The sequence below is a fragment of the Callospermophilus lateralis genome, chromosome 1 (genome assembly GCF_048772815.1).
Source record: "Callospermophilus lateralis isolate mCalLat2 chromosome 1, mCalLat2.hap1, whole genome shotgun sequence".
NCBI lineage: Eukaryota > Metazoa > Chordata > Mammalia > Rodentia > Sciuridae > Callospermophilus > Callospermophilus lateralis.
Window position 1 is genome coordinate 203,446,217 of NC_135305.1, and position 12,547 is coordinate 203,458,763.

The window sequence follows — 12,547 nt, forward strand, 5'->3', positions numbered from 1 at the left end:
TCAAGGTAGACCACAATCTGAGTGAGCGAAAAGCTCTTTTGTCATTTTGTTAATGGGCAGTTAGAAGGCATAAGGAGTAGCAAACATGCAGGGTGCCACACAATCTCCTCATTACTCCTTGTCCTGATCACAGCATTGCTAGAAGCTGTCATATATATGTTAGACAACACCTAGGCCCTCAAACTTAGAAAGCAAACTGAACTGAAGTACATACTGTGTTTCCTTGACTCTAGGAACCCGTCAGTTCTAAGATGCACCGTTATTTTATCAAGTGCTAAGAAAGAAAAATGTTGCCAATTAAACTATGACACAGTTTCTTATTACTTGGAATTTTATTTTCTTTTTATTGAAAGAGCTCTTTCAGATGTATTCAGACAGATTTTTATAATATATCACTCTCAGGCATTTATAACAAGGAAAATAAAAGTGAAATAAATTGGTTTAGGCAATGACAACCAGGTCACCTCACTGAAAGCAATTGTAAGACACCATTGATTTGGAAAGTATACCTCAGTTTCAGAAATGTTAAACTCTGAAAAATGTGTGATTCATAGAATCAATAAAATATTGTTATGTATGGCTCAGTAATAAAAAGTTTAAAAATTCAAGGTAACAGTTCATGGGATAATGGCTATGAAGACCTTCCACTGATTAAAAATGTATTTAAACAGAAAAAAATCTAAGATTATTTAACTCGAGAAAGACAAAAGTATAATAGGAATTTAATAATGCTCTTTAAGGACATCAAAGTGCTCCATGAAGCAGTGTTTTAAAGTCCCTTATTCTTTACTTTTTAGCATGAAGATCTCTTTCTACAAGAAACCTGAGTGTGGGGCTGTTTTGTTCAGAGTAAGAGCATCTTCCCAGACGCATCTATGGGGCTAGGACCAGCTTAACTCCTGACCTGAACAGATATGTCCCTTTCTACTCACTCCCTACCACAGTCACAACTGCACGACAAGGGCTTAAATTGTGGCAGTGACTAATTAATTAAACTTTCACTTCAGTGTAAAATATGAAGTACTTGCTAGGTGCTCAGTGCACAAACATTAATATATTAAGTAACCTACAAGAAAGAATTTTCTATATCAGAATTTTAGACCTTGAGATGATAGCCGAAGGGTAGAATAAAAATTTCTTCTCACAAAAGGTGAATTAACTTTAGCAGTTTAGAAAGCCTCCTGCCACAAAGATGAATCACATCTATCCATTCTAAATACACACATACACACATACACACACACACACACACACACACACACACACACACACACACTTTTATTTTGGGTGGAGAAAGTAGTGGGAAATGAACCGGGGGCTCTCTACCACTGAGCAACATCCCCACCCCTTCTAATTTTTTGAGACAGGGACTTGCTAAACTTCCCAGGCTGCTCTTGAAATTGTGATCCTCTTGTCTCAGCCTCCCAAGTTGCTGGAATCACAGGCATGCACCACTGTGCCTGACTCCATTCTGGCTTTAGAAGTCTACAACATGGGTTACTTTTCAAATGCATACTAAATGTAGTGGTCTGGATGGTTTGGGTGGCTGGTCCCACTCCCAACCATGTGGCCAAACTTAGCACCTTGCTGTACACTATCCTCCAAAACAAATTCGCAAGTATTGTTCATCCTTCCTACTAAAGGTGTCTATTAGTATACCACTTGGCAAAACCTAAAACTCTGCTTTAGACAGATCCCAATCACATTTCTTCATCTCCGTTTTCTATATCCCTTCTCCTGATACTGCCTGAAAACCCCCTTGTAGTGTATTCAGTCCAGGCTCTCGTCTTATATATTCCATTCAGCATGGCAGCTCTATTCCATCTGGTCACCAAAGCCATACTTTGAGAATGCTGCCCATTACTACCCTTACTCCTCATCCAATGTCAAAAGCTGAGTGCTATGGGGTTTGAAGGTGTCCCTTCCAAAATTCAAGAATTGTCAATGTGACAGTATTATGAAGTGAGGCCTCAGGAGGTGTTTAGGCTATAAGCTCTCCTCCCTCCCCAGTGGGAGGCTTCACACAGCATCCTGCATGCTTGCCCTTTCACCTTCTGCCATGTGAGGCACAGCTTGAGGCCCTCACCAGATGCCAAATGCTGGTACATTGATTTTGGACTTTCCAGCATTTAGAACCATAAGAAATGAGTTTCTTTGTTTTATAAATTACCCAGTGTGTAGAAGTTTATTAGCAGTGCAAATGGACAAAGATACTCAAGATAACCCAGCCAGCATTCCTGAAAGGGAAAGGGGCACCTGTAGCTAAGAAAAATGCAGTTTTTATGACACAGTCATAATAGCATAGAAAAAAATTTTGTTCTAGTATTTGAAGATGATTCAAGAAAATTTATCAGGTGATAAAGCTAATGAAGCTAATGCTTCATTGATGGCCATGGTAGGTTAGATTGACCTGGCTGCAGAAAGTTACCCACCTTTGTGTCTCTGTCATTGAGTTCTGGAGGTAACACACTTGGTAAACAGAGATAACACACCCATGAAAAAAGAATCTTTTGCCAAGGGCACTCCTTTGCTCTAAACACCAACTACATTTTCAGCCTAATTCTGGGTGTGAATAGGGATCTAAATAGGGATTTATTAGAGGTGACTCTACAAATAGGAGCCATAGATGATATTTAAGATGCATCCAATGAATAGAAAAAAACATGGTAAAAGAAAACTAAGCTATTCTAAATTCTAAAGAAGACAATTTTCTAACCAGACATAAAATTGATGGTTTGGTACCCAGTAATGTTCATATTGAGCATCAGAAAATTCATATCAAGTATAGCAATAATCATCCTGCCTTCTCTCCACAAACCAAACTCAGATAAAGCAGTCTATGCTGAAAACACATATTATTCAATGGAAATAAGATGCAAATGACTTGTGAAAGGGCAGGTCATTAAATAGTGTCTCTATACAAATTCAGAGCATATCATCCCTTTACAGATAAGAAAGCTAAAAGATCTAATGAGGTTAAGTGAGATGATAAAGAATATTCAACCCTTTGAGTTAGAACCTAGGATTTAAAAAAAAAAAAATAACTTGGTAAAAATCTTTAGACTTTTAACATTTCACAGCCCATTTCCTTTCTTACCAGAATTACTTCAAAAATGAGTGGGATCAGTTTGCTTTCTTCCACAAGTCTGTTAAAAAAAAAAGATAACCACACATTACAATGTGTATATTTAAACTATACATTACAATATATGATTTAAGCTATTGCCCTGATGCGGAGCAAGGAAGTCCCTGTGTTTAACTGTTAAATTCTGTAACCAAGAAACATTATGATTAAATGCTCGCTTTTAATACACTGAACTATAGCTATTAAATACAAGAAATATGAGTCTTCTTTAAAAGTGACTACTATCTTGGTCTTATTCATCTATAAAAGTGAAATCTTAAATAGACTGATATTTTTAATGTGAAAATTAATTAAAATTCACAATTATTATAAAGAATATCAAAAAGATTTGCCAGTTCAAAGAATGTAACCAATCCTCACTACAGTTAAATTATAAGCATGTGACACTGTAATTTTTTATATATGCCTCATTAGCTGTCTTCTCGGCATTAATGAATTAATGTACAATGAATTTTAATGGCCTTTAATTTTTAAAAAATTGGACACCAATCATCCAATACACTCTAGGCACTCTCCCTCATCAAATCTAGTTATAAATTTTCATCAATTGTAACAGAATAATTTTTTCATGCAATTTAAGAGAAACTAGCCTTGATAACACCAGAGCTATTCAAAAGTCAGTTTTTATTAAGAACAATATTTCAGTCTTTAAGTAGTTCTTTAATCCTGGGTTCAGCAAACTTTTTGCTGCAATAGTCCACATAGTAAATATCTTCGGTTTTGCAGGCCACACTGTCTCTATAGCAACTACTCATCTGTCATCACAATGTGAATGCAGCCATAAATAATAAACAGTTCATGTTTATGTTCCAACAAAACTTTATTTACAAGACACAGACAATGGGCCATTTGGGGGCCACAAGCTTGCTGGCTCCTACTTCTAACAAAAAAATCATTCCATTGAATTTTTTATTAGAATTAACTTCGCATGATAAACTACATAGATGAGCATATTGCATTTGTTGTAGATATGTGCAGTTTGTCTATTTCACAAAAAATACCAGGTGGAAACAATTTTATCATCTGTTTCCCAGTAGCTTGTTCACAGTAACACATGGATAAAAGAAATGCCTATGAGATTAACCATTAAAAATATCAGTGTTTACAAATCTGTATCAAGGTAAGAGATAGAGAGGTTTCCCAACGACTAAAGCAGTTAGAAAGACCTATTTCAATGTCCAGAAAAATTAAATGTGATTACTGTTCCCCGAAGCATCATTCACAATAGCCAAGATATAGGAACAACCTGGGTGCCTACAATGAATAAGTGGATAGAGCAAGTGTGGTGTAAACACGTGACAGAATAATTTTCAGTTGTTAAAAAGAAGAAAATTCTGTCACAGATGAATCCAGAGGATGTTATTCTAAATGAAATAATCCCGCACAGAAGGAAAACACAACATGATCTCATGTATCTGTGGAATCTTTAAAAAGTCAAATTCATAGAAGTAGAGAGTAGAAGAGTCGATACCAGAGAGGCTGGGGCCGGAACTGGACAGGGAAAGGGGACACATTAGTCAAAGTGTACAAAGTTCAGTCCGCCCAGAGGAACAAGTACTTGTGTAATATTGCATAGCTCAGGTACTATGCTAGTAAATAATATATTTTCTATTTCAAAATTTCTAAAATATTTTAAATGTTCTTACCACAAAGAGTATATGCAGTAATGAAAATGTAAGTCTGATTTAATCTTTGCATGATGTATATATGTAACATAAAATTACATTTTATCCCACAAATGTATACAATTATTATTTGTCAATTTAAATAAAATAAAATTTAAATAACAAAATATTTAAAATAAATATGTAATTTCTGTAAGGGTAAAAAGGTTTTGATTACAAGTTGTAAGTTCATGTATATTTTCTCACTTTCCTGGGCAAAGGAAGGCTCAGATGTGAGGATGTAGCACCTCATACTAAGCCTGGGTAGGATGAAATATGCACAAGCTAAAGACCAAGCACAACTTCAGGTCCAGCACATTCATCGTCTTCTTTCTCACTTTCCTAAATGTTAATTCTCTATTTTACTAACTTTGTCTTAAGACTTCATGATATAAAATATCATTAGGTCCAGGATGAAATATCCAAGGGCATATATCTCAAAGTTGTCCTAGCAATTAAGGCCAAGAAAGTGCCAAGAACAAAGGTACCACTACTTCTCCAATGATAACTAGAAGTCCAAGTCTCCCTCTATTTATTATAGGCTGATGTATCATTCAGATATAGAAGTGTGCACTCACAAGACCAACCTGTTCATTTAAAAATATAATAAGTTATAACCAAACTAAACTATCGTAATTCATTCTTAAAAATTAGAACACATTCTTCTCCAGATCTCTGCATAATGAGCAGGCTGGATTGTCTTCAAAGTCCCCTCTAAAATGTAAAACTCCAGGCTTTACATTCTTCTGAACAGTCAAAAATGACAAATTTTGTTCCTTGATTTAACATAATTCAGAGTCACACTGGTAAATTAAAAGGGAACTCAAGCAAAGTTTAAAAATGTCATTAAAAATTCTATATTGTTTTCTATGATTTATGAACTAACCTTACATGTAATTCTAAAGCAAATAAAGAACCAGGGTGTCTGCAAACATTTACAACTATTGAAGATTCTATTTTTCAAAATTGTGGAAAGTGATCAACAAGTGGACAATGAGATGAATATGCTGGGTTTAATCACTACTTAAAAATTAAAAATGAAGCAAAGAATATCCTGAAGTGCCAAACCTAGAACTGTTCTGTAGTATGCTGGACAGGGGCAAAAAAATGGTTATTTATTTATTCATTTTATTTCACAGTGAATTGTAGATGAACATCTGATATCTAAAAATTTGAAGAGACCCTATAAGATGCTGACAATAATGAAAGCTGGCTGAAGGGCTGATGGAAATTCATTGGATTACTTTTGCAACTTTTCTGTATAGATAAAGCTATTACAAAATAAAATGTTTTTCTTTTAATGATTCCCAAATTCTTTGAGTCTTCTCTTTGAGAGGAAGGGTCTATGTCTTCTGCCTTTAAACCTCGGCAGAATTGTGACTGCTTTGAAAACAGTAGCATGGAAAAGATAGTTTGTGATTTCTGCCTATACTCTATCTTTTTCTGAATTTTCTTTTAAGTCATTTATAGTATTTTATAAAAATATTTATTCTAGGGGCTGGAGTTGTGGCTCATTGGTAGAGCACTTGCCCTGCATGTCTAAGGCACTGGGTTTGATTCTCAGCAGTGGATATAAATAAATAAAAAATAAAGGTCCATCAACAACTAAAAAAAATTTTTTTAAATCCTCTGAAAGGGAAATGAGGAGAACTACCCCATTTACAACAATCTCAAAAATAAAGTAAAATACTTGGGAATCAACCTAACAAAAGAGGTGCAAGACCTCTACAACAAAAATAACAGAATGCTAAATAAAGAAATTAAAGAAGACCTAAGATGGAAAGATCTCCCTTATTCTTGGATATGCAGAATTAATATTGTCAAAATGACCATACTACCAAAAGCATTACACAGATTCAATGCAATTCCAATCTAAATCCCAATAACATTCCTCATAGAAATAGAAAAAGCAGTCATGAAATTCATCTAGAAAAATAAGAGACCCAGAATAGCTAAAGTAATCCTTAGAAAAAGAGTGAAGCAAGTTGCATCACTATAACAGACTTTATACTACAGAGCAACAGTAACAAAAACAGCATGGTATTGGCACCAAAATAGACCTGTAGACCAGTGGTACAGAATAGAGGACACAGAGACTAACCCACATCATTACAGTTATCTTATATTAGAAAAAGGCACCAAAAACATACATTGGAGAAATGGTGCTGGGAAAACTGGAAATCCATATGCAACAAAATGAAATTAAACCCCTATCTCTTAACCATGCACAAAGCTCAACTCAAAGTGGATCAAGGATCTAGGAATAAAACCAGGGACACTGTGCCTAATAGAAAAAAAAAAAAAAAAGTAGGCCCAAATCTCCATCATATCGAATTAGGCCCCTACTTCCTTAATAAGACTACTATAGCACAAGAATTAAAATCAAGAATTAATAAGTGGGATGGATACAAACTAAAAAGCTTCTTCTCAGCAAAAGAAACCGTCAGTGAGGTGAACAGAGAGCCCACAGCTTGGGAGCAAATTTTTACCACACACATCAGACAGAGCCCTAAGCTCTAGGATATATAAAAAAAAAATCAAAAAGCTAAACACCAAAAAAAAAAAAAATAACCCAATCCATAAATGGGCCAATGAATTGAACAGACACTTCTCAGAAGGTGATATACAATCAATCAACAAATATATGAAAAAATGTTCAACATATCTAGCAATTAAAGAAATGCAAATCAAAAGTATTTTAGGATTTCATCTCACTCCAGTCAGAATGGCAGCTATTAAGAATACAAACACAGGGCTGGGGTTGTGGCTCAGCAATAGAGCACTCACCTAGCACATGCGAGGCCCTAGGTTCAATTCTCAGCACCATATAAAAATAAATAAAATAAAGGTATTGTGTCCAATACAACTAAAAAAAAAGAATATAAAACAGACAACAATAATTATTGGCAAGAATGTGTGGGGAAAGGCACACTCATACATTGCTGGTGGGACTGCAAATCGGTGCAGCCAATATGAAAAGCAGTATGCAGATTCCTTGGAAAACTGGAAATGGGACCACCTTTTAACCCAGCTATCCCACTCCTCAGTCTATACCCAAAAAGACTTAAAAACACAGACATATCAATGTTTATAGCAGCACAATTCACAATAGCTAAACTTCAGAACCAACCTAGATGTCCCTCAACAGATGAATGGATAAAGAAAAAGTGGTATATATACACAATGGGATATTACTCAGCAATAAAAGAGAATAAAATCATGGCATTTGCAGGTAAATGGATGGAGCTGGAGAACATAATACTAAGTGAATTTAGTCAATTCCAAAAAATCAAATTTTTCTCTGATATAAGGAGACTCATTCACAGTGGGGTTGGGAGGGGGAGCATGGGAGGATTAGACAAACTCTAGATAGGGCAAAGGGGTGGGAGGGGGAATGAGAGTAGGAAAGACAGTGGAATGAGATGGACATCATCACCCTAAGTACATGTACAAAGACACGAATGATGTGTATATACTTTATATACAACCAGATATGAAAAATTGTGCTCTTATGTGTAATACGAATTGTAATGCATTCTGTCATACATAACAAGTAAGAATAAAAACTTTCAAAAAATAGTCTGAATACCATTTGATGCATAATTAACAACTGCAAACTTATTAGCATAAAGAAATAACCATTTTCCAATGCTTTTGGATTCTACGAGTTATGAATTTGGACAGGGCACGGTGGGGATGAACTGTCTTTGTTTCATGATGTCTGAGGCCTCAGCTGGGAAGACAAGAGCTTGGGGTGCCTACCACAGCTCCTCTGTCTGGCTAGGCAGGGATAAGTAAAGGAAAACTCCATTAACTGTTCGCCTGAGAGTCTACTGCTGCCCTCTCCCTGTGGCCTTGGACATCCAGCATGACAGCTGGCATTGAGAGGGTGCTTCTGAGCAGAGAGTGTCTGGAGAGTGGGCACTCCAAGAAAACCAGAGGGAAGCCACACAGCCTTGCCTAACCCAGCCCTGGAAGTCATGTAGTGTTGATTTCTCTTGGTTCTAAGTGGGAACAAGTGAGTCATTAAAGTAGTCCAGAATCAAGTGGAAGGCAACTAGACTCAAACTCTTGGCAAGATGTGGCATAGTCTCTTTACAGAAAAGAGTGTAGGATAGGAGATACTTTCATGGCCATCTTTGTAAAACAGTCTGTAACAAATAGAAAATGTTTAAAATATTGCTTCACCACAGTCTGAACAACTCTAGTTTATAGAGTCAGAAACTAGTTAATAGGTCACTAAAATGCTACAAGGGGGAAAACTATAGGCATTATAGTAGCACAAAAAAAAGTCATACCCACTTATTATTTCAACATTCTGTAGGTCAGATGTCTATGTTAACCTCTCGGAGTCATACAAAGCCAGAATCCAGCTGTCAGTTAAGCTAAGCTCTATCTGGAGGCTGAGTGTGGAAGGGATCTATTCTCAGCCTCCTCTTGTTGGCAAAATCAGTTCCCTATGGGAGAACTAAGGTCCCTGTTTCCTTGCTGGCTGCCAGCTAGGGACCTCTCTCATCTCCTTCATTCCTTTCCATTTTATTCCACTATCTCAAAACCAGGAAACGAGGCTCTCTTCCATGTCCAATCCTTCTCAAGCTTCAACTCTCTTTGGCTTTTCCATCTCTGAACACTAGGCCAGACTTCAAGGATTCTGATGATTGGTCAGGCCCAGCCAGATATTCTCTATATTTTAAGGTCAACTAATGTGGGACCTGAACTACATCTATAATAACCCTTCACAACAGCACTAAATTAATGTTTAATTGAATAATTAGAAGAAGGGTTACAAGGACCAGGGGCTGGGAATCTTAAAGGCCATCTTAGAATTCTATTTCATGTCTAAACTTGTTCCCCAATCATCTAGTTCCATCTTGCCCCTGCTTCCCTTCCTAAAATTAATTCATATTTGATTCTCTGAATAAGCTATTTCTGGTCAACTTGCATATCGACCCCAAACAGAAGCTGGACTTGGTTTAGTTTTCCAACACTACTGGTTAGGAGTTTTAGATTTCATATTTGTTCTATAACTGACTGAGCATTATACTACAAATATAGCTTTTGTGTTTACATAATTTATCAGTCTAGTAGGCCAATGACAGTCATTTTAAATTAAAAATCTGTAAAATCCAACTTGAATTTCAAATTACTGATTCAGTGAACCAGCTTCAAAAAGAAATGGTTTCCTAATGTTTATAGTATGATATTATGTCTACCCTGAAAGTAATGACATTTGCAGCTTTTCTCCTTGAAATGCTTGCCCTTGCCTGCAATGTTTGCTAATCCACTTACACAGAATTGCAGAACACTTTAACAAAAATGGAATAATATATACTAGGAATTGTTTTTCACACACACTAAAAAGGGAAGGGTTGATATTTTAGGTTTTGCACGAATAAATTTTAGATCCAGCCATTTTACAAAGATCTACAGTGTCTTAGGAGCAGGCATTATTATTCTTCCCTGAGGATGTTTATACCCCAGAAGGCACAAAACATATCAAAATAACTTAATTTAAGTTATAAGGCTGACTGCTTCATTCACTAAGAAAGTCCCAGAATTAAGTTACAATATGAAGATATATTAGAATGTACCTCCTACATAAAGAAACTTCCCACTGCCTAAAATAGCATGAAAAAGATGAATTTTAGCAAGAAAATTTTTGGTGAGATTAAAAGCAAGTGTTTTCCAACAGGAAGAATATTTTAAGCAGAAATAGAAGAATTTTACGTTGCATACACTACTTTGCAAAATATTTTTACACCTAATACCTCAACAGATGCTCGATACAGTCCTGTGATAATCCACATCTACTGAACGAAACAAGGCTACAAAGTGTAACTATCACAGAAAGCACAGAAAGTGAAATGAGTGTACTGTAGTCAAGAGGATCTCCACACAGCATGCAGAACTCTTTTTTCAAGGTATCCCTGATGCCTCCAAACTGCAGACACTGGTATATACCTGAAAGTCCTATTTATCCAGGGCTTAACATGAATTGCCCCTACACAAGCAGCAATGCTCTTGATCACCAGCAGAGGGCTGTGGCCCCTCATTCCCACATCCTGCCATTGCTTTAGGTTCTACCTGGGTCCAGAACCTCCCCACCACTTCCCTTCCTGTCTTTCTGAAGCCTGTGGCTCTGCAGCGGGTCTCCTTTCTCTAAGGATTCTGTGAATCTTTGGCATTCTCTGCAACATGTGACTCTGAATCCATTTCACAGCTCATGTTGAAACTACAGCAAAAGAGGAATGTTCATTCTAGCACCAAAATGGGGAGGAGACTTAACATAAAGAGAAAGTATCAGTAAGATAAAAGGATTAATAGTAGCACAGACTGAGGCAAGTCCCTAAGAGAATCGTTCAGTTGTATATGTGGTCAGATTTTCTTTTCTCCTACAGATATAATTACTATTCTTTATTATTGGGTTCATATCAAATGAGATATTTTAAATATCGCTTTCAATGTCATGAATCTGTTTATTTGCTATAGTCTTTCTTGTCCTTTTCATGAAATGAAAACAAAATTTTTTTGTTTTGGATTCTATTTGGAACCAGACTGAGATTTCTCCCATTCATTCAATAAATATGTATTTGGTGCCTCTTAGTGTCATGCTCTGGCTAAGTGAGAGCAACATTAAGTATTATAAGTTGTATGATTGATATTTAAAGTTAAAGATCCATAAAGGGGCCAAGTGTCATGGCTCATCCCTGTAATGCCAAGGGATTGGGAGGCTGAGACAGGAAGATCGCAAATTCAAAGCCAACCTCACCTTTTTGCTTAGCGAGGCGCTAAGCAACTCAATGAGATTCTGTCCCTAAATAAAATACAAAATAGGGCTGGGAATGTGGCTCAGTGGTCAAGTGCCCCTGAGTTCAATCCCCAGTACCCCACCCCCAAAAAAATTCCATAAAAGGGGGCTGGGATTGTGGTTCAGCGGTAGAGTGCTCGTCTAGCACATGCGGTGCCCTGGGTTCGATCCTCAGCACCACATAAAAATAAATTAATTAATTAAATAAAGGTATTGTGTTCAACTACTTCTAAAAACAAATATTTTTTAAAAATCCATAAAAGGTAGAAAAGGAAACAGAATCCTCTGAAGAGCTGGGGTAAAGGCTTCAAAGTGCAACCAAACCAATAATGACAATGGAAACAAACAGGGATTACAGCTATTATGTGGAACATACAGTTCAGAGTCATTATTAGTCCTTTTTTCCTCAGATGAGAAATGGAGGTACAAAGAAGTTGAATAAATGGATTAAGTGGCAAGTAATAAGGCAACTTAAATGCGAGTTCACATTCCACAATATAGGTTACTGCTTGAGGTATACAGAAATAGGTTATTTTTTTTAATATTTTTTTAGTTGACAGAACTTTATTTTTATTCATTTACATGCGGTGTTGAGAATCGAACCCAGTGCATCACACATGCTAGAAAAGCATTCTACCACTGAGCTACAACCCCAGCTCCAGAAATAGGTTATTGACAGAGACAGAGGGACAGGTAAGCAGGGGAAAAAAGCAAAGAGCAATGAAGTATGTCCTGGGAAAAAGCCGCAGCATGGAAAAGCAAAACCATGGCTCAGTAAGCACAATGGAAAGTAAGTGGGAAAGCAAGTTTATTACATATGTGGACGAGGTAATAAGAGGATCAGGCTGGAGGAGTAGGCGAGGGCAGATCACAAATGATCCTGCTAAGAATACTGCAGAGAAGCTTGAACATGATCCTCTGGGTGAGAAT

The 12,547-nt window shown here is 36.5% G+C and overlaps 1 protein-coding gene across 1 annotated transcript in view; it reads right to left on the bottom strand.

Moving 5' to 3' along the window:
* Positions 1–12,547, bottom strand: part of Ulk4 (unc-51 like kinase 4) — a 501,941-nt gene that overhangs the window by 257,651 nt on the left and 231,743 nt on the right. The window contains exon 31 of the mRNA XM_076869315.2: positions 3,098–3,146. Coding sequence (XP_076725430.2) covers positions 3,098–3,146 — 49 coding nt within the window. The remainder of the gene's footprint in view (positions 1–3,097; positions 3,147–12,547) is intronic.